Raw genomic sequence first — 23,652 nt, forward strand, 5'->3', positions numbered from 1 at the left:
TATAGCTATAGTAAGCAATATTTATATACAGTTAGTGACGGCTTACTTTCTTTTTAGAATATTGAACAGATTTTTTCTTAACTCTTCATTAGGAAAATGATTAAACTGCAGAATTGTAGGTACTCCATAGTCCTACAGAGAAATGGAGAATATATGTTAGCCTGAATTGTGCTAACCCTTACCTTTTCCCCATATGGTAGAGGTTTAGGGCTCAGTTAAAAATATATTTCCATATTTTCCATCAGATTTATGGACTATAACAGGGGTGTCAAACCTTGGCAACTTTAAGATTTGTGGACCTCGACTCCCAGAATTCCCTTACATGCTGCCTGGGGAATTATGGGAGGTGAAGTCCATAAGTCTTCAATTTGCCAAAGTTGGACACCCCTGATCTGTAAGAATAGGCAAAGGAGAATAAAACAAGGAAATGTAAGCACCTACAACATAGCCTATAAAAAATAATCCAAGTCAGATGGAAATGGTTCACAAAGAGACAGAGGCTATGGGGAGCTGGTTTATTTGTGGATCCAGTGGGTCCTTTTCTATTTAGCTCTGTGACTGCTAACAGAATTTTCCATTCTGTTTACTTTTCATTTTTATAATTTACGTAGTTTTTAGGATTATAGGCTGTTTCTATTTCACAGCTAGAATACAACTACTGTAATTTTTTCACAAAACTGCCAATTATGCTTGACATAATATAATGCTATGGTACCCAATAATATGCATTGTGGCAAGGTTCAAAGAAATTTTGAAAAAAAATTAATAATATTTTAGATACTACTATCGTAACTTCTTTGAGATTATTTGACATGTATCATTCTAATTATATAAACTCCACTCTGGCAGACAGGGCAAGTCTACATGGAAGGGAGTTATCATTTCATTTATTGTAAGTTAATGAAAACAATGCAATTGTTAGAAGCATAACTATCATTAATTTAATCTTTAATTTAATTAATTTCTAAAAATTACTACAGAATACGATCAGAGATTATAGAGATTATTTGTGAGCATCCCTCTAATGGGCTATATTGTATCAACACCCTTATGAATTAGTATGTATTTTAATTTAAATCAAATTACACATTTAAATACAGTATATAAGCTTTGCATACCTTTTTATGAGTAAATTTGTTCGTTATTTAAATCATCATTTTCTCTCAAAAAGTGGCAAGTGTTTATGCTCCTTCTCAAGAATATGCTTTCTTTTATTAGTTAAATTAGTAAAAGACATGAATGTTGACTTGCTAAACAACTGTGTAAATTTCTCCTAGTATATTTCCTTTTAAATATGAGGACATAAGATTGAGAAATGAGGACTTTCTTGAACAGATATTGTCATATTAAAAGGTTCAATTTCCTCAGTCCTTTTTTACTGTTTATATAAATACCTTTAATTGTTCCTAACATTAAACCAAAGAGAAACATTTTAATGCAAAACCTATGTCAGAAAACCAGGAAAGAAGCAATTTGCCTCCAAGATCTTTTTAGAATTACCCCTATTCTCCTTTTCCTTAGAAGAAATTAACTTTTTTAATTTGCCAATAATTTTTTCTGTAATTTACATTTTGATGTTGCATTCAGGATTTTTAGTTTTTATTTTTCAAATTCTTCTATTCCCATATCTTTCCATTTATTTTATTACAGATTGACTGATTAGTTGATTTCTCATCTTTCAGGATAACTTGTCTTCCAAAACCATCTTACCTGGAATGTCATTCTTCTTATTTTTTTAATTTTTTTTTATTTAAAAAGACTCTATTCCAAGATCCTTCCTGAGGGGATTGGGAAAGATGTGGAATAGATGAGCTGGATACTACTATGGAAACTGGGTGGGCTTCTGTAATGATATTATGTGTGTTACTTGCATCACTCTTACCCTTTTGGTTTCCCGTTGTCGGCTCTTTTGAAATAGGCCAGGTCAGGAAATATACAAAAAAAATAGAATTTTATTTATTAATATGGGCTAAAATAACAAGCCTGAGGCTATTTTTCCTTCTAACTATACCAAAGAAAGTCAAAGTGGGGTCATTAAAGTTTCTTTCTCGTGGTGTATTTATTTATTTATATTTGATATTTCCAAACCATTCATCTCCCTCAAAGAGGGGCATTAGCATTAGACAGCTAAGTATCTGTTTACCTGGCTGTTAAGGCTAGGAATTCTGGGAGTTGAAGTCCACAGGTCATAAAGGGGCCATAGTTTTCCACCCCTGCCCCAGCAGATGCCCATGGTAGGAAGTGTTCAGAATCATAAGACTGTCCCATAAGCTGTGCTTTTTTCGTAAAAAAAAAAAGGTGTCGCAACTCACACAAGTCATACAATCTGCCTTGCCTACCCTACAAGGTTCCATCCAAAAAAGGTGCCAGAACTCCACTCTGGGTGTTCTATGACAAAAAAAGCCCTGCCCGTAAGAGAATGGGAGTTTTGTTAGAAAAAGTTTAGAATCCTGTTCTCTCTTCAGAGAGATGTGTCCATCATACCTCATATTATGCAAATTCTGCAACAGGGCCATGGGATTTCCAGAGAACAAAGAATCAATGAATCCTGAGTAACAATCATAAATAATCCATGCCCAGTTTATTACTTCCAGAGCTAAAGTGACTTCAGTAACAACTCCAGCAATTTGACCTGCTCTACATGAGGGGGATTACAATGCCTATAATCACCACACAGCCAGTGTGAGTCTAATAAAACTGGGAAGGAGGAAGGAAAAAGTTACTTTTTCCCACTGATATAGTCAGACCACCTTCCTCCAAAGAAACCTTTTTATCATTTATTCAAGATGGTGTGTGTATGGATGTGGAAGTGTACCACTGGTTTTATTTTTCGCCATTTCGTTTTCTATCCGGATATTTTATGTAATTTTTCTGAAGTTTCCAGCCAAGAGCAGTATTTGTATTGCTGTAGACTTGTTTAGTGCTGCCTTCCTTGATACAAGGTGGTCTATTCTAGCTGTTTGTAACATTGTGACCTGAGTCATTTGCTGAGATGGGGCAGCTATAGAAATCAATCAATAATTTTTTATCATTTTAAAAAATGATGAGCTTTTTAAAATCCTAACCTTAATACTAAAGGCTGAGGACAGCAGTTTTCCAACAGTAGCACTAGGAGAATACGACTTATCATGCAGCTTTGTTAATCTGGCTTCTAATATTGACTGCTTAGTGGAAGATGCCTGAGAAGATTGCAATGGTTGATCACATGACCTGGGAAGTTGAAACTATCCTCAGTGTATGCCAGTTGCCAAGGGCTGACCATGGTGATGCGTGACGGTTGTAAGTGCGAGGGCCAGTTGTCAGTCACTTTTTTTTAGTGCTCTTGTAACTTCAAACTGACCCTAAATGAATGGTTTTAAGTCAAGGATTCATTCCCAGGATCTCATTTCACCCATCTCTTTCTTATACCAGGGGTCTTCAAACTTGGCCCTTTTATGACTTGTGGACTTCAACTCCCTGGCTGAGGAATTCTGGGAGTTGAAGTCCACAAGTCATAAAAGGGCCAAGTTTGAAGGCCCTTGTCTTATACTCTTATCTCTCTAATGAAAATGCTCTTTAAGGGTCCCCATGGGCACAGCAAGACTGGAAACATTGAACACCTTTTGATCTGGCAAGTGCTGTGCCATTGCTAAATGTTTGACAATGGGTACAAGTACTGTGACATTTCTGTGCACATACTCTGAGGGGACACCTATGCACTGCCCTGCTCAGTATGTGGAGAGTAGTGCTGTAAAGGTCAGGAAACCCTCCTTGATCACATAATGCAGTGAGCTGCATCAAATCCTGGAGGCTGTAAGGTAGCCGAGGAGAAATAATTATACTTGGGAGATGGGTAATTACAGATAATGGCTGTTTTTGGGGGGTGGCAAAAAAAACAAACCCCACAGCCCTAACTGAAATGAATATGGCGTTGCACATTAACTTTATGGGCAAGCTACAAGTTCAGCCCCGAAACAATGAAAGTTGCAAGGAGAATCTTTTTTTTTTAGCGCTATATATATATATATATATATATATATATATATATATATATATATATATATATATATATATATATATATATATAAAAAACCAGGTAAAACTTCTGGCTTCTGTTGTGCTTTTTCTCACTCTATTCCGAAAACAACCTTGATGGCCCAGCAGCAAGGGACAGCAAAAATTGCTCTGTCATGAGAGGTCTGGTGGGAGAAACATATTGTTCCACTGGTTCCTGATTATGGCTTTAGGGAGTGATTTCACACCACTCTCATTCAAGGCTCTTGTTCGACCTCAAACGCAGCCTTAAAGCCAGGTCTGTTAATGAGGAAGGGAGGATGCGTTCAGCCGAGGGGAGGGCTGGGCTGGAAACTGCTGAGTCGGGATCTAAACTTCTTTTGTGATCAGAAAAGAAGTTTTGGATGTGTGAAATAATTACTTCCAGTTGAGAGATATCGCAACATAAAAATAAAATCAAAGGTGGCCACTGGCTTTGCCTGAAAAAATAGTTTTTATTGTCCTTTTAAGAATGTGTAGGCAGACTGTAAAAAGGTTAGCCGTAAACCCCAATATGCAGTAAATAGAGAATACTTCAACTGGTACTTTTTAGCAGCTTTAGATGCCTAATACATTTGGCAGGGGATCTAAGTTGTGGGATTTTGTATCTTAAGTGTATTCGTCACGTTCCCGGACACAGGTAGTCCTCAACGTACGACCAGAATTTGAAACCAGAATTTCTATTGCTAGGCAAGATGGTTGCTAAGTGAGTTGCACCCAATTTGATGACCTATTTGCCATGATTCTTAAGCGAATCATGCAGTTATTAAGCGAATCAGGCTTTCTCTATTAAATTTGCTTCTCGGGAAGGTCACAAAATGGCAGTCATATGACCCTGGGATGCTGCTAGCATCGTAAGTACATGCTGGTTGCCAAGTGCCTGAATTTTGTTCACGTGACCATGGGGGATGCTGTGATGGGGTTGGAAGTGGGAAGACTGTAAATCACTTTTTTCAGTGCTGCTGTAACTTTGAATAGTTGCTTGAAAGAATTATTGTAAGTCGAGGACTACCTGTATATTAAAGAAGAAGACAAATCCTGGCATCAGGGACTTCTTTAGTGCAGCAGCTTCTTTCCTTGAGTGGGTTGAAGAAACCAAGTGTGTTTGACCCTGTAGACGCAGGGAGAAACTCTTAATCTCTGTTGCCCCAGAGGGCAAGATTAAATCGAATGGCTTCAAGTTACTAGTTATACTAGGTTTTGGCAGGGGTTTGAGCAGTGTTGCAATCTAGTGAGAGGGTGTGACCTTCGCTGGAGGTCCTCAAGTAGAGGCTCTACATGAATCATCAGTTGGATATGTTCTAACTCTGTTTTCTGGCATGAGCAACAGTATAAAATGCTTCTTTTTCTGTAGTGAGCAGCAGACAGATTTCAGCACAGTAACTACTCTCATATACCTCAGGCTTATTTTATTTTATTTTATTTCATTAGGTGCTGCCCAGAGTACTTCTGGAGTAAAGCTACCAAAACTGAATTTAGTAATGATGATGGTGATGACTCACCCGCTGACTTTGTTCATTCAGTCAAAAGCTGAACTCTACTTCTGTTTTGTCACTTACCGTGTGGTCCATAAACACTTGACATTTTGAGTTTGTGATGCTTGGGAGAACCAGGAAGATAGTTTTCTCCTCTGTTTACCTACTGCAAATGCTTATACCTTGTTGTCTTAACATGTTATGGTCTCCTTGCAGCAAATAAAACACTGGATGATTGAGAAAATCTTTTTATTGTATCAAGTCCTTCCTCTGCCAGTGCTATTGTAGGCTCAGTCTGCATCCACATCACCTCGTCGGCGCATTCCATTATCTGACATTTGCAAAGCTGCCTCTTGAACCGTGTGCCTTTGTAAAGCATTAATTGGACACAAGGGCTTGATCAGACGTTGCACTTGGATGGATTGTGTTGTCTTTGTGGTTAGCCAACTGCCTTTTCCTCATCACCTGAAGATGTTAGCTAGCTAGTCACCTAACGGATCACATTGATAAAGAACACATTACTTATGTCTTTGAGCATTAGTGCATTCATGCAATTCTCTTTCCATCCCTGTGTAGACAGTGGTTATAGTCTGATTTTCTTGCATCTCTCTAGGGACTGAGGTTAAACAAAGAAAATACTTAAGAGCATGTAAATTGGAAGAAGAGGTCTATCACGGCCCACCAAAATTCAGCCATAGAACATTAGTAAACACACCCATATAGGCATCAGAATGGCTTAACCTAACCTAGTGGTTAAAGCATCAAGCTAGAAACCAGGAGACACTGAGTTCTAGTCCTACCTTAAGCTTGAAAGCCAGCTGGGTGATTTTGGACCAGATTCAGCCCTACCCTTCTCACAGGCTAGTTGTGTGAAAAATAGGAGGAGGAAGGTAAATTGGTTGTGTTTGCCACCTTGAGTTATTTGTAAAAATAACAAAGACTGGATTTAAATAAATCAATAAAAACTTGTTAAGTGCACAGTTTATAATTTGAAGAGCCACAGTTATAAGTGAGCAATGTGTTATTTAAAACTTTTTAAAACACACAGTTTGAAGATTGTGATCACACATTAGCTCATTTGAATTACTCCAGTTGTTAATTGTTTTAAAGGTTGTGGTTAAGAACACTTCCAGGGGAAAAGGGTAAGGGAATTAGTGGATTGTTTCAGTACACATAAAATTCTCTTTGGTATCTTTGAATCTGAAGAAGATATACCAGTCTCATATTTGCTCAAACAGTAACCAGCACTTAGTAGATGGTCAGTTTAAATAAGCTAGACTTGGCCACTATTAACTAATCAAACAACTCAAGAGTACATAATGTCTGAATTACCTCCTTAGTTCTCTTGTGTGGCTTTTTTTTTAAAATGGAACTTTCTAAATTAATGGTGAATTGGCTCTTCTAGCAGGGGACTTCCAGAGAGAAAATCCTCCCCAAAAGGAGATTTGTTGATTCTTCCATAGATCATGTGAAAATATTTGGATATTAAAACATGTTGTTGTTGTTAGTTGCGAAGTCATGTCCGACTCATCGCGACCCTATGGACAACGTTCCTCCAGGCCTTCCTGTCCTCTACCATCTTCTGGAGTCCATTTAAGCTCACGCCTACTGCTTCAGTGACTCCATCCAGCCACCTCATTCTCTGTCGTCCCTTTCTTCTATTGCCCTCAATCTTTCCCAGCATGAGGCTCTTCTCCAGTGAGTCCTTCCTTCTCATTAGGTGGCCAAAGTATTGAGTTTTAGCTTCAGGATCTGGCCTTCTAAAGAGCAGTCAGGGTTGATCTCCTCTAGGACTGACCGGTTTGATCACCTTGCAGTCCAAGGGACTCGCAGGAGTCTTCTCCAGCACCAGAGTTCAAAGGCCTCAATTCTTTGGCGCTCAGCCTTTAAAACATATTAGGACGTAAATTAAGATGCCAGAAAAATCTAGCATAGATTTTTGGTGATCAGCTTTCCAAGCATTAGGGCTGATTTCTTCTAGGAATAGGAGATTACTCAATCATTGTGTTATTAAGGTTGATGGGTTTTCTGGTAAATTGTATTTAGTCTATGCTGTGTTTTGTTCTAAATTCTCCCTGGTTGTTTCCCCACAAAGGGCTCAGAGTAGAAATAAAGTTTTGGACCTTCTACTTTTTATGGGAAAAGATCATATATATCATCCATATGATGCATTGCGGTCATTTTGTACTTGCATTCATCCATCATTTGTCAGATCAAAGAAAGTTCTAATACTGAAGAGGAATTTAGTTTCCAAGGGAAGAATACACTTTTAGATAGTGCATTGATGTCTTTTTTCTCTCTTTTTGCTCATAATATAGTTCTGGTACAGTCATATGTCAAAAAAATAAAGCTATTAAATACTAACATTCAAATATAAGCTATGTAGTAATTCATAGCTTTGTATTTGTGAAGACTTAATCATTGTTAAAATTTGACTATAATCTTATTGTAATGTGGTATAATAAAATAATATAAATACCAAAAAATGAAAGTTAATATTTTAGCCTTGTATTTTAGTGACATTCTTTATCTGTATTAAAAATAAGAACCTTGCAAATGTTATTACAGTGAACAGGTGTCATGCTTCCAACTGTTACCTATGGCAGCAACATCACATCCTAATATAGACAGAACGTAATAGGATGTAAAGAGCCATGGTGGCGCAGTATTGCAAGCTATCTGCTGGTTGCCAGGAGTTCAATTCTGGCCGGCTCAAAATGAGATTCCAGATTGTTGGGGGCAATGTGCTAACCCTGTAAACCGCTTAGAGAGAGCTGTAAAGCACTATGAGGCGGAATATAAGTCTAAGTGTTATTGCAATTAAAACTGAATGTTTCAGATTCATTTTCCAGAAAGGTGGCCTGAAGCACCTCATGGTGAGAACGGTCCATAAGAATAACAAGAATTACAACAATCCGTAATTTTTTTAAGCAGCTGAATCTCAATTCCTCCTCCCTCCCTCCCTCCCTTCCTTCCTTCCTACCTACCTACCTACAAAACAGATTGTATGTTTTGCATAGATATACATGCATACAGGGAAAAAAAACAATACTACATACTAGTTGGAAACCCAATTCCAATCCCATTTGTACCTAATAACAAAAATACTAAGTGGGCAGTGCTAAGATTCATATATCTGGAAGCAGCTTTTCTCTCCAGGTAAATCTGTATTATTGCTTCTGTCCTCATCCTAGAATTCAGCCCAGACCCCAGTACTCACCCTAAACACATATGTTTCCAACTGTCAGGAAAGAAGTCCCTGCAGGGCCAACTAACAGCACTTTGCTGTCTCACTGAGATCAACACAGGTCTCCCCATCATTCTACTACTACTGCTGTACATTAAGATGCCACCTTTTTAAGAAGAAGAAAAAGGAAGGGTTGCCTTTTGGCTTGATTTATTGGGAAAAAGCAATGAAAGTTCCTGACTTCTCTTTTAGTAAATTCTCTGCCTTTTTACTTCTTATTCCATTCCCCAGCCCTCGGGATGAATGGCTTCTCCCACAAACTCTATAGCACTCTCTTTCCCTGGCCTCCCTGTTCTTGCACACATGCATGTACTCTTCACCCTCTGTCTCCAGCTTCCTCGATTTCTCTTTGCACTGCAGCACACCTCCAACTCATGCGTGGCCGGTGCCTCCCCAACCCCCTGTGGCATCCCTATGTTGCTTACTTGGGACTCCCTCCTCTTCTTGTTTAACGAGCTGCATGTCTTGGAGTTTAAAACAATGACCTGGATTGCCGTCACTAAGCAATGTGGTCACATGACATCACAATTTACGACCACATCACTTAATGATGGAAATCCTAGTCCTAATTGCTGCCTTCATAACTTGAGGACTGCACATGTTAGCTCTTAATTATGTGGGAGAGACTGACTCCCATTTGCTGGATGGAAAATAAAGCATAATGTTCATGTTCAGATTCACTTTTGCTGTTTTCCCCTTCCTGGTGCCCTCCAGATGTAGAAATGCTGATTGGAAATTCTTGAAGTTGTGATACAGCACATCTGGAGGATGCTAAATTGAGGAGGCTTGGATTCACTTGTGGCCCTCAGTTCTTAAATGCTGCCAGGGTCATTGCAGAAAAACTTTGCTAGCCAAGTGCAGTAGCTTCCTTTAGGGGACAACTTGTACCCTGGCAAGAACCATTTGTTTTGCAACATAGCTGACTTCATAGCTGTATTGTTTTTCAAAGTTTGTGTATTGTACCTCCTACAAAAATGAATGATTGCTAACAACTCATAAAATCCTGTCTTCCTGATGCCTTTTGTCCAAGTGAAAGATCAATAAGGGTATTCATCAAATGGGGTATTGATCTGGGTGTAAAAGATCTGCATTTCTCATTGAGAGTATGGGACAGGATAGATGCTGTCTTAAGGATTTTATAATATATATATATATGTGTAGATCTTTGGTCATTCGGGTTTTTCCCCACGTAGAATTGGAGGTATCAGGGCAACGTTTCGACGAAATCTCATCCGTCATTCTCAGGCTTCAATTCTACGTGGGGAAAAACCTGAATGACCAAAGATCTACATACAAACACCCACGAAAACCTCAGAAAACAAATATATATACACACGCTTCTCCCAGAAGAACGAATATAATACACACACACACACACACACAGCCTGCGCATAGCCTTGGGTTAGGCTGAAACAGGAAAGAAAATTTAACCAGCAAGGTATTCAAAAGACTTGACAAATACTTCACACACACACACACACACACACACACACACACACACACACACTCAATCAGAAGGTCGGCAGTTTGCCGGGTCGAATCCTAAGTGCCGCGTAACAGTGAGCGCCTGTTACTCGTCTCAGCTTCTGCCAGCCTAGCAGTTCAAAAGCACGTAAAAATGCAAGTAGAAAAATAGGGACCAATACGGTGGGAAGGTAACAGCGTTCCGTGCACCTTTGGTGTCTAGTCATGCCGGCCACATGACCATGGAGACTTCCTCGAACAAATGCTGGCTCTTCGGCTTTGAAACGGAGATGAGCACCGGCCCCTAGAGTTGGAAACGACTTGCTTTGGAATTGTTTGATTTCCACAGTTGCAGCCTTTTTAGTACCTTATGTTAAATATTGTTTCTAGTATTTTGAAATATAGCTAGATTTAGTGAAAAAATATTTTTTTCTCTCATATATATCTTCTTGGAATTATTTACAGTATCATGCTATGTTTCTATAGCTATGTTGATTAACTGTGGCTTTCCTAAACTGAAAAACTAGACCCAGCATTATTTCTTTTCCCAGTGACCTCATACAACAAAACATATTGGCCTGCCCCTGTTCTTTTTTGAATAAAAGATTGTCCAGATCTGATATGCACACATAGAAAATCAGAATCTACTAGTAAATCTCCAGGCGATTTACTAGGCATTTCTTACTGATTTGGGATAATGTCAGGTGTGAACAATCAGCTCCACATAGGAAGAGTTCCAATTAACTACTTTATTTGCTTATCGCTATTTCACAGGAATCTTCCCAGTCTGGCGGTTTGCACCTAGACCAAACTAGATAAGATTCAGTGGGATTCAAGGGGAGTATGGGCTCCCTCTTGTGCCTACATAAGGATTCCAGACTAATTATCTGCTTGACTCCATCCCCCGGCTTAGACAGTCTCTGTCCAACAGATAACTTGGGAAGGGTCTCTAAGTACCAATCCTCTATTCCACATCCCTCCTTCCCAAAAAGAGGCATCTTAAAATATAACCAAGAAAACAAAATAATGAATTTTGATATGAAAGCTGGGACCTCAGTGCTCACGTGGAAGCTGAGAGTGTCCCGTTCCTTAATTCTAAGCCTATTTCTGTGTCTTTGGAAGAGGCCTGTTACAAACCCCCTTCTGCTAAGGAATTCTGGCAGGTGGAGTCAAGGAGAAGCCTTTTCCCCTTTTGTTCTGACTCTGTGAAACACTCTACCTTCGGAGGTGAGAACTGCTCCCATGTGCTTTTGGCCTTCTGGAAGGGATTAAAACTTGGTTTTACTAGTTGGCTTGGGCCCCCAAGGGGGTGCTCACTGCTGAGGTGGATGACAGAGTAAGAAGACCCTGTCCCTGTACCATCCGTCTCTTGGTTCCTGGTTTTTCGCATGTCTTAAAATTGCATAATTTAAATTTTTAGTTGCTTTTCTATTTATCTTTTTTACGATCTGTAAGTCATCCAGAGTTGCCTTATCAGGAAGGTGGGTGACATATAAATTTAATAAACAAATAAACAATTTCTCTTTTTTATATACAACTCTACCAGTTAGGTTAGGTTTTGAAATTTAAGGAAAAACAGTGTCTATGCTGCAGTCTTGAAGTTGCCTCATTGTTGATCTCTATAGCAAATAAATCCCTTTCTCTTTTCCTTTCCTTTCCTTTCCTTTCCTTTCCTTTCCTTTCCTTTCCTTTCCTTTCCTTTCCTTTCCTTTCCTTTCCTTTCCTATATTGCAGTGTACATCGGTGCTTTTCTGATTTATAGCCAGTGAATTAGCCACCAGTTGCTTAGAATGATTTGTTTATTGATTGTAGAAGCCATTTAATTCCAAGTGTGGCATTTTTTTTTGTCAAAATCATTATTGCTTTCACTGTTGACAGTTTATGAGGAATGACATTGCTAATATGATAATACAGCTTGATTCAAAGATAGGCCATGTGGCAAGATGATGTAGCCCTCAACTTGTTTTCTCAGTTGGCTTTCAGATTTTAATAAATCATGTGAGAGCTTAGTTGTGTGCTGCCTCAATGCGCAAACAGTGGCAAGAAGGAATTGTCCATTTAAATGCAGTGGTCAGTCTAATTTCCGTGACTACTCTGGAAGGCCTCTGTGGGTTTTTCTCAGTTACAGTCAGATGATGTCACTCTTGAGGATTGTAGCCTAATTCATTTCAGTGATGAAAGAATGTCTGTGGGTAATATTAGTAGTATTAGCCTTACCCTTTCCATACTATGGTCATCTTTTAACTTTTTTGTGCCCAAACAGTAAATATGGGCTTTATTTGGTGTATAATCCATATATTTTCCTCCTGCTTTGGAAGATACTGCAGATTCTACAGTGACATTGCCCCAGTATTCAAACTGTAGTATGACAGCATCTCAAATATTCCAGTGAGTAACTGAGCCAAATCTAATTGAAGACATATGTATCTGTGCAGACTCAGAATTACTTGTTAATATGCACACAAATACTTCCTTGTGATTGTGATATGGAGTCTCACATGTTAGGGAAAGGAGAGCAAGGGGAGTTCCATTGCTCTACTTTGGAGAATGTCCAAGACAACCCTTTTTGCACAGGTAAGTGCTTCCTTCTTTAGGTCCTAGGCTACAACTTCCTATCATCCACAGCCATGTGTGTAAATGCAATTTGAGGACTGAAGAATATCTACAGATAGTCCTTGCTTATTGACTGCTTTATGACTGTTTGAATTTATGACAGCTACAGAATGGGTGCTTTGTGGTCTATTGTAAATGGTTCACAATCACACAGGCCCATATTGGGTGGGTTAGTTTTACAAAGCCATCATGACATTTCTGTGGTTACGCCACAGTGATTTGCAATGTTGTTTGCTAGTTTCCCACAAAAATTGCCCATTCAAATGAATGGGTTCCCTTAACAACCATGGAATTTGTTTAATGACTGGGATGTTTGCTTAACAACTGCCACAAATTTTTTTTTCTTCTGGTCACCAAGGTCCCTTGCCGTAAGACCTTAATGATTTATGAGTGTAATCCTGGGCTCAGTTATGGCCGTGAGTCAAGAACTACGTGTACATATCCTTCCAATTCTGCCAAAATCAGTGGTGTGGAACCAGCTACCATAGAGGGTGTTGGATCTCAGATGTGAAGATAAATAATCTGCTTATCCATCTAAATTTTACCATACTATTAGACTCCGCTCTGGTTGGAAAAGATGGTAAATCAAAAAAAAAAAAAAGAGAGAAGAGGTAGCTATGGAGCTGAGCTGTGCAGGAGGACTGGAAATCCTAAATGCTTTTTTATGAATGGACAATTATGATTCCCCCCCCCCTTGTGGCACCTGAGATAATGTAGAAAAAGACTTATTTTGATCTCATTCCTCTGCTTTCCATCCTCTTTTCAGTTGCTGCTCCCTCGTACTTTCTTTTGCTTCACATTGCATTCTGTAGTCCAGAATGGACCAAGGGATAAAATGCAGATTTTTCAGGTTGCTTCTGCTGCTTAATAATTGGTTCTTCTATTCTGTCTCTTTTTTGTTGCCTTTCTCTTTTTTACAGAAGGACGGATGCTGATTCAAGACATTCCTTCCCTGGCCAGCAGAGGGCATCTGGAGAGCACATCTGACTTAGTTATGGACCCCACCTACTACAGCAGTTTGTACCAGCCATCCCTGTATCCTTATTACAACAACCTTTACAACTATTCTCAGTATCAAATGGCTGTGGCCACTGAAACCACCTCTGGTGATGTGGGAAGCCCACTGACAGGGTCACCTGTTAAGAGCAGCCTCCGAAGCCTCCCAACAACTTACATGTCAAGCCAGTCGGGAAACCAATGGCAGGTAGAGTATAAATGAGTAAAGGCATGGCCTTGTTTGATCAATTAAGATTGTTCTGAGTTCATTGAGAATCACTGGAATTGCTGTGGTTCTGCAGGTTCAAAGCACATGACATCTTCCCTAACTCGATATTCCCCAGGAGTTTGGGGCTAAAACTGCCATTATTCCCAGTTGTTATTGCTAATTGTCAGTGATGATGGAAATTGTAGTCCAACATATCTAGGGAAGAGCAGATGTGTTTTAAAAAAAAAAGACAAACACAGAATTGTCATTCTCTTAGGTTCTCCGCTCCTCAAAATAGGTAAATGTTAATTAAGATTCTGTCTTTAGATTTATTGGGAATCTATGTTTATCAGCATCTCAGGAGTCATTCTCCATTGTTGTTACTGCTTTTGTATTTTTACATAAATGTAACTAGTAGTGGAGCATTTGACCAGAACTGAGGATATTGGTTCAAATTCACACTTAGCCATGAAGCACATTGGTTAAACTTTGACCGTTGCTCACCCTACCCGACTCCACAGAATTGATATGCAGAAAAACTGAGAGGGGTGAAAATCATAGCGTTTGTGCAGAATAAATGAATTAACAGAGCTGCTGTTTCTCTGGATAAAGACTTGCCACGTTGCTTCATTATCTTACGTTTCAGGGTTTCCATCGGTGGGAACTCTACTTGGATATAAACCCATTGAATAAAAGATAGCAGCCCAAAAAGTATTAAATAAATTGTATGATACACTGATGCAGACCATTTCTCTGTCTAATATGATTGGCAGCGGCTCTTGGGCGTTTCGGTCTGAAATTTTTCCTACTTCCCTCTGGAGATACAACCTGGGCCCTCCTGCTACAGGGCATCTGTCCTACCACTTGCCTGCAGCCTTGGAGTGATTACATTTCATGCATTTAGGGACTTATCCAACTAGGACAGGGGTAGGCAACCTCGGCTCTTTTATGACTCATGGACTTCAACTCCCAGAATTCCTGCATTCTGGGAGTTGAAGTCCATGAGTCATAAAAGAGCCGAGGTTGTCTACCCCTGAACTAGGAAAAGCTGTTTTTCAAAGCAGTCGAAAGATGAATTGTAATGCCTTTTATAAGAACATGATTCTCAGGAAGAGGAGTCAAGTCTCAGGCAGATGAGGCTTAAAGATTGGAGATGCTGTAAGCATTTTCCCTTCTTGACAAGGATATGGTAAAGGAAAAGGCTGTTCAGAGGCTTCAGGCAACGATAGTGCCTATATATGAATTACACATGTCTTTAAAGCTTTATATTTAAAAACATTTTGTTCCCAAATTACCACTTTCCTTTTCAAGGGCTTCTGTTCTTATTTCCTTCCTGTGGCAGTGTTTGGGAAGACAATATGAAGTAACTGCCATGGAAGGCTAAAGGGAAAAATTAATTGGGTGTACCAACAGGTATATTACATTATTAATTGCAAGAGGTGTTGAGCTTGTTGACCTAAACAACTTGTGTGTGAAGGATTTAAGAAAACTCAGGCATCATTTAAGCTCTTTGGAAGAAGATGCTACTCCAATCACCTCTACCCTCCAAGCTCACCTCGGGTGGGAGTCACCTAAAATGATTTAGGTGGCTGTGCTAGACATGAGGGTAGTAGCGCATTGAAGAGGTTGACTGCACAAGAGGCCCTATTATAGTGCCTCTCATCCCTAATGGCTGGTGATGCTGGTCCAAAGCTCTTTTACAAAATCTGTAAAATCCTTATAATGGGCCAGGATCAGAAAGTTCTTGTTTCTTCAGCAGGGTCTTCCATAACCGTGTGAATTCTGAAAATTGCAGATCCAACGTAGGGAAAGGCTAGTTTAAGAGGTGCATATAGAAATGTTAAGTCAAGATTTTAAACCGTGGTTTGTTGAGCAACCATAGAGACAGAGCTGCTGTTATTAGTACAGATAGTCCTCAAATTATAACAGTTCATTTAGTGACCGTTTGAAGTTACAACAGCACTGAAAAAGTGACTTATGATCGTTTTTCACATTTCACGTCTGTTACAGCATCCCCATGGTCACATGATCAAAATTCAGATACTTGACTCATATTTATGATGGTTGTGGTGTTCTGGGGTCATGTGATCACACTTTGCGACCATCTGACAAGCAAAGTCAATGGGGAAGCCAGATTCACTTAATAGAGAGAGTAGAGCTGGAAGGGACCTTGGAGGTCTTGTAGTCCAGCCCCCTGCTCAAGAAGGAGAACCTATACTATCTCAGACTGTTTAGCCTCTTCTTAAAAATCTCCAGTGAATGATCATGTTGCTAACTTAACAACTGCAGTGATTCACTTAACAACTTAACAATAACTTTACAATCTTTAAGAGCATGATGACAAAGTGGTTTGAATGTGAACCACTGTAGGCTAACTCACTGCTCACTCCAGGAGTTTGATTCTGAATGGCTCAAGGTTGACTCAGCCTTCCATCCTTCTGAGGACTCAGATTGTTGGGGGAGGGGAATATGCTGACTCTATAAACTGCTTAGAGAAGGCTGTAAAGCAGGGGTCCCCAACCCCCAGTTTGTGGACCGGCACTGGGCCACAACATGCCAAAAACCGGGCCATGCAAACAAGCAAACCCCCATCCATGGGATGCAAGTAGCACGCAAAATCATGCTCCCTCAGGTCTGTGGAAAAACCTCTCCACAGAACCAGTCCCTGGTGCCCAAAAGGTTGGGGGCCTCTGCCGTATAAAGCACTATGCTTCCCAGAAAGTAAGGCCTACCCCGAAAATAACCCTTACCCTGATTTTTGGGATGGGCCTAATATAAGCCCTATCCGAAAAATAAACTTTAGTTTGGGGGCGAGTCACACATCTAAAAATCAAGCTAGGGCAGGGGTGGGGGTGTGGAGCTACCCCATGCGGCCCACACCCATTTACCTTGCAGCCAGGCCTCTCCTCACTGGCCCACTTCTTTTGCGGCATCCCCAGGCTTGCATTTCGCCATCAAAGGCCTTTCCGGAAGGCCTCTGCAGCTGAGAACAGAGCTACGAATTGAATCCATAGCTTGGTTCTCAGCTGCAGTGGCCTTCCGGAAAAGCCTTTGACCACGAAATGCAGGCTGGAGCTCCATTCTCAGCTGCAGAATGAAGCTGCTCTTTCAGCCGCAGAAGAAGTGGGACAGCTGGGCGGGACTGTCGATGCCGGAAGTGAGTGGGAAACATACAAACCTGAAAATAAGACCTGGTGCCTGAGTTGGGGGCAAAATAAAAATAAGACCGGGTCTTATTTGCAGGGAAACATGGTAAGTCTAAATGCTATTGTTATTGCTATTTCTTGCCACAATTGTTAAATTAGTAACACGGCTGTTAAGTGAATCTGGCTTTCTGACTTTGCTTGTTAGAAGGTTGCAAAAGGTGATCATATGACCCTGGGACATTGCAACTGTCATAAATATAAACCAGTTGCCAAGTGTTTGAATTTTGATCTCGAGGCCATGGGGATGCTGCAGTGGTTCTAAGTGTGAAAAACAGTTACTTTTTTCAGTGCCATAACTTTGAATGGTCATTAAACAAATAGTTGTAAATCAAGGATTATTTCTACTGTAGTCGTTGAAGCAAAGAATGTGTTTTTTTGCAATGATATGGCTGCATTTTCAATAATCGTGGCTTGGGGTGGGTTCCAAGGATTTCAGCAAAAGAACTTAAGGGCCACAGTTTGCCCCACATCTCTTGTCTAAACCTGAAAAGCAGCAGTTCTTCAGGTCCTTGAACAATTTGTACTAAATCCCTCAAATCAAATTAAAATTATTCCAGTAGCTTTGTCTTTTACCTAATGCTTACACACAATATTTCATAAAAATAGTGTGCTGGACCAAGATCCAAGATTAAAGTCAATTAGAGGGTAAAAACATTGCGAGTGAAATAACAGATGGAACCAGTGGTCCAATGAGCAGATGTGCTGGTATACACTAGTTAATTGCTCCTACTTGGTCTTGGTTTTTCTTGTCAGTTGACATTGCTAAACCAGACCAGATGGTCCCATCTATGGTTTGCTTTAACAGTATTTCCAAACCAGGCTTGTTTTCCCCTATAAATGATAGTCATAAGTTAAGAACAAAAAAAATGCCTCTGGCTTATTGAGAAAAACACAAGTCAAGATTCATATTGATTTGTTCAACATAATGGTAAAAAACCCCTTCATGGATTACTGCCTTGTCGTGGCGAAGGGGCTTGCGTAATTCAATGAAGCTATTAGTTATGCTGTGCAGGGCCACCCAAGACGGAAAGGTCATAGCAGAGAGTTCTGACAAAACGTGATCCACTGGAGAAGGAAATGGCAACCCACTCCAGTATCTTTGCCATGAAAACCCTGTGGACAGTACCAAAAGGCAAAACGATATGACGCTGGAAGATGAGCCCCTCAGGTCGGAAGGCGTCCAGTATGCTACTGGGGAAGAGCAGAGGGCTAGTACTAGTAGTGCCAGAAGTGACTGGGCCAAAGCCGAAAGGACGCTCAGCTGTGGATGTATCTGGTGGTGAAAGGAAAGTCCGATGATGTAAAGATTTTTTCTCCATAGGAACCTGGAATGTAAGATCCATGAATCAAGGCAAGCTGGACGTGGTCAAACAAGAGATGACAAGACTGAACATCAACATCTTAGGTATCAGCGAACTAAAATGGACAGGAATGGGTGAATTTAATTCAGATGACCATCAGGTATACTACTGCGGGCAAGAATCCCTCAGAAGAAATGGAGTAGCCTTCATAGTCAATAAAAGAGTAGGAAAAGCAATACTGGGATACAATCCTCAAAATGACAGAATGATCTCAATTCGAATCCAAGGCAAACCATTCAATATCACAGTAGTCCAAGTCTATGCCCCAACCACCAGTGCTGAAGAGGATGAAATTGACCAGTTCTAGTATGAAGCCCTACAGCACCTTATAGAACTAACACCAAAAAATGATGTCCTTATCATCATGGGGGATTGGAATGCTAAAGTAGGAAGCCAAAAGATAACCAGAATAACAAGCAAGTTTGGCCTTGGAGTACAAAATGAAGCAGGGCACAGGCTGATAGAATTTTGTCAAGAGAATATGATGGTCATAGCAAACACTCTTTTTCAACAACCCAAGAGACGGCTCTACACATGGAAATCACCAGCTGGTCAAAACAGAAATCAGATTGACTATATGCTCTGCAGCCAAAGATGGAGAAGCAAAATTACACAGAAGAACTATACAAGAATGAGCTTAACGTCCCTGATAATCACAATGAGGTGGTCACTGACCTCGAGCCAGACATCCTAGAATGTGAAGTGAAGTGGGCCTTAGAAAAGCTGAGCAACAACAAAGCTAGTGGAGGTGACAGTATTCCAGCTGAGCTATTCAAAATCTTAAAAGACAGTGCAGTAAAAGTGCTACACTCAATTTGCCAGCAAATTTGGAAAACTCAACAGTGGCCACAGGATTGGAAAAGATCAGTTTACATTCCAATTCCAAAGAAAGGCAGTGCCAAAGAATGTTCAAACTACCGCACCATTGCACTCATTTCTCATGCTAGTGAAGTTATGCTTAAAATCCTACAAGCTAGACTCCAGCAGTATGTGGACCGAGAACTACCAGAAGTACAGGCAGGATTTCGAAGAGGCAGAGGAACTAGAGATCAAATTGCCAACATACATTGGATCATGGAGAAAGCTAGGGAGTTCCAGAAAAACATCTACTTCTGCTTCATTGACTATGCTAAAGTCTTTGATTGTGTGGATCATAACAAACTGTGGCAAGTTCTTAAAGAGATGGGCGTACCAGACCATCTTATTTGTCTCTTGAGAAACCTATATGTGGGCCAAGAAGCAACAGTGAGAACTGGACACGGAACCACTGAATGGTTCAAAATTGGGAAAGGAGTCCGGCAAGGCTGTATACTGTCGCCCTGCCTATTTAACTTATATGCAGAGCACATCATGAGAAAGGCAGGGTTAGAGGAATCAAAAGTTGGAGTTAAGATTGCAGGAAGAAATATCAACAACCTAAGATATGCAGATGATACCACTCTAATGGCAGAAAGTGAAGAAGAACTAAAGAACCTCTTGTTGCGGGTGAAGAAGGAGAGTGCAAAACATGGGTTGAAACTTAACATTAAGAAAACCAAGATCATGGCATCCAGCCCTCTCAATTCCTGGCAAATAGATGGGGAAGAAATGGAGGTAGTGACAGATTTTATTTTCCTGGGCTCCAAGATCACCGCAGATGGGGACTGTAGCCAAGAAATTAAAAGATGCTTGCTCCTGGGGAGGAAAGCAATGGCAAATCTAGACAGCACATTAAAAAGCAGAGACATCACCCTGTCAACAAAAGTGCGTATAGTCAAGGCTATGGTCTTCCCAGTTGCAATGTATGGCAGTGAAAGCTGGACCATAAAAAAGGCTGAGCGCCAAAGAATTTAGGCCTTTGAACTATGGTGCTGGAGAAGACTCCTGCGAGTCCGTTGGCCTGCAAGGCGATCAAACCGGTCAGTCCTAGAGGAGATCAACCCTGACTGCTCTTTAGAAGGCCAGATCCTGAAGCTAAAACTCAAATACTTTGGCCACCTAATGAGAAGGAAAGACTCACTGGAGAAGAGCCTAATGCTGGGAAAGATTGAGGGCAAGAGAAGAAGGGGATGACAGAGAATGAGGTGGCTGGATGGAGTCACTGAAGCAGTAGACGTGAGCCTAAATGGACTCCAGAAGATGGTAGAGGACAGGAAGGCCTGGAGGAACGTTGTCCATAGGGTCGCGATGAGTCGGACACGACTTCTCAGCTAACAACAACAACAATGGTAAAAAAGCCACAGAAGGAACTTTCTTGATTTCTATAACTCTCCCAAGTGAGAGGAGAAGCTACATAGGAATGATCAAGCAGGGCATCTCAGCTGGATCATTTCTGCTGAATGATCTGTTTGAACTGGTTCGAAACAGACTTGAAAAGTCTTGTGTAGATTGTTTATTCCCATATGAAATAGAATTATAGAATTTTGTCAAGAGATGTTCTACTAATTGAATGCCAACATTGTTTTTAAATTAGTCATGACTAATCTATAAGCCAGCCAATTATAATTTAAACATTGGATTTAATATTAATGTAGTTGAATTATGTCAGCAACTTGAATCCGTTCTGGTTTGCCATTCAGACAGCATATCGTACACTATGCTACGCAGATTTATGCTAAAAGTAACCTAATGTTTCTGACAGCTCAAGTGTGACATGAATATAATCCATATTTCTTAGAGAAACTAATCTAAGTTGTTTATTTTCCGATACTGCTGATAGGACTATATCTCTTGGTGTCACAGTGGTTGAGATTCTGAAGGTAACGTATTGTTTGTGGATCACTGCTTTTGTCTAAAAGGGTAGATTGGAAGAGAATAGCAAAGGTTAATTGAGTTTGTCTGTCAAGGTGGGACAGATACAGATGGTCCTTTTGTATGAAAATTACATTGTCAACTTAGAATCCATGGGAGGCAAGCACAGCATCACTGTATATCTTTTAATGGTGAAAAAGTCACTCGGGGCTTTAGAACTAAAACTGAAAAGTAATTATGGTAGTAAGAAGTACTTACGATAATCCTTATTTTATAATGATTCCATATAATTCTGAATTCCAGAGCAGTTTTGCCAGTTTGGGCAATCTCCTGATATGGTGTCTTGACCCTCACCAACAGCCATATTGTCTGGGGTTCTGGAAATTGAAATCTGCAGAATTCAAGAGCATCTTTTTGGAATAAATTACCCTAGAGCAGGGGTCCCAAACCCCTGGTCCGTGGACCAGTACCAGGCAGTGGTATGCCAGCAACCAGTCCGCACAAACAAGCAAAGCCCAATCCGTGGGATGCAAGCAGCACACAAAATCACACACCTTCTGGTCCACGGAAAAATTCTCCATGTAACTGGTTGCTGGTGCCCAAAAGGTTTGGGACCTCTGCCCTAAAGGAACCTTTCTTACCTTCACACATTTAAGATGTATTGAAACTCTCCGAATTCTAGCAAATTTGCTTGCTAGTATTTACCATTCCAATGTATCTGGATGGTGTCGTGTTAGAGAATGTTTCGGTAGGTGATTACCACAGTCAGTCCATAAGAGGATAATATGGGAAAATATAACCAGCTATTGAACAGTATGTTTAGTTCAGCAAGAGGCAACAAGGTTCTTGTACATGGATAGATTTCCTTTGAGAGGCTTTGTTGAAACAATAGGTTGGCAGAAGTAGCATCCCACTGTAATGTGTCCAGTAATGGATTTCTTAATATCTGGGATGTACAACCCAGCTTTTCTGAACCTCATATCTGCCTTGACTGTGAAACAAGAATAGGTAAGAGGAAATTTACAAAAGTCATGATTTATTTGGTATAGTTGCTTCGAAAGTGTTTATTTCCTAGATAGGAAGATTAAAGTGCCTCTCTCTTAAATCTTACTGCCTTCTCCTCTTATCCCCAGAGCTAATTGTATGTTTTTGAAACATACATGGCACACTGAAGCACACATGTTCATTGTCAAGCTAAAAGAATTCACTGTCAGCATTAAAGGTGATCATCTGGGTCCGTTTCATGAATACCACACTAAGGTCAAACATTTTAATGCTTAGCTAGTTTTTATTGTTAATATAAAATAGAGTAACTAAACTCTATAAAAAGGAAACCTTATGGTTCAGATTTACTGCGTTATATATATTCTAAATACTTTAATAAAACAAAAATGAAAGCTTTTTAGTTTTTTCAAGTGGTTAATTCAACACATAGTTTGCAAAGCCTTGTCTCGCCTCTCTGTCTGTCGGTCGTATTGTGGTTCACAGGCTTGGTGCAGATAATAAGATTATAAACCATATCTTTCTAGGCAAGGAGCATATACTTCTAGTAATAGTTGTAATAATTCATTGGATCCTGGGAAATTAGTTGGCTTTTTTAAAGAATAAGAAATGGGAGAAGCACAAGAAGGCTCAAAAGGAAACAGGTCATTGCCTACATAAGGTAAAACCTTTAAGCACCAGTGGGTAGTGGTGCAATTTATCGCTTCTGAAATTATGTTATCCTTTTGCAGTTATTATTTTTAGAGGGTGCACAAAAAAAACCCACAGAAGGAAATAGAGATATTTTTTTCACAGCAAAGTAAAAGGAGATCATGAACAGCAGCCTTGAAAAAACAGCTTGTACAAAAAAGTTGCCCTAAGAAGCATCTCTCCAATTTTCTTCATGATTGAAAAATACAAGGGATATGATTCAGAGTTCTAGTAAATTGGTAACCTCCTATACAGGTAGTCCTCAACTTATGACTAACTATGAATATATGAATAACAGGAATATAAGTATGAAGTAGTAGGTGGCGAATATAACTAATACTCTGGCTTCCTACTTTTTCCATAACAACCTTGTGAGATAAGAGAGAGAGAGAGACTTTTGCCTGGTCTTAAAAAATTCAGCAGAAAGCATATACACGAAGCCTGAAAATGTACCATATAAACAGTGTCCATTGAAATGTACAATTCTCCCATGTATACCTTTTCTTTGTGTACTCGTACGTGAATGCTATTTTACTTTGCTGCAATTTGTACTCTGTAGTTGTACTCTGTAGATGCACTCTGTAGTTTAGACAGTGGCGTAGCGTGGGTTGTCAGCACCCGGGGCAAT

The 23,652-nt window shown here is 40.0% G+C and overlaps 1 protein-coding gene across 1 annotated transcript in view; it reads left to right on the forward strand.

Moving 5' to 3' along the window:
* DMRT1 (doublesex and mab-3 related transcription factor 1) overlaps positions 1 to 23,652 on the forward strand; it is a gene marked incomplete at both ends in the record, with an annotated part of 81,082 nt that overhangs the window by 19,869 nt on the left and 37,561 nt on the right. Inside the window, one exon of the mRNA XM_081317847.1 lies at positions 13,752 to 14,035. Coding sequence (XP_081173973.1) covers positions 13,752 to 14,035 — 284 coding nt within the window. The remainder of the gene's footprint in view (positions 1 to 13,751; positions 14,036 to 23,652) is intronic.

The sequence above is a fragment of the Vipera berus genome (assembly GCF_964194415.1).
Source record: "Vipera berus genome assembly, chromosome: 2".
In the NCBI taxonomy this organism is placed as follows: Eukaryota; Metazoa; Chordata; class Lepidosauria; order Squamata; family Viperidae; genus Vipera; species Vipera berus.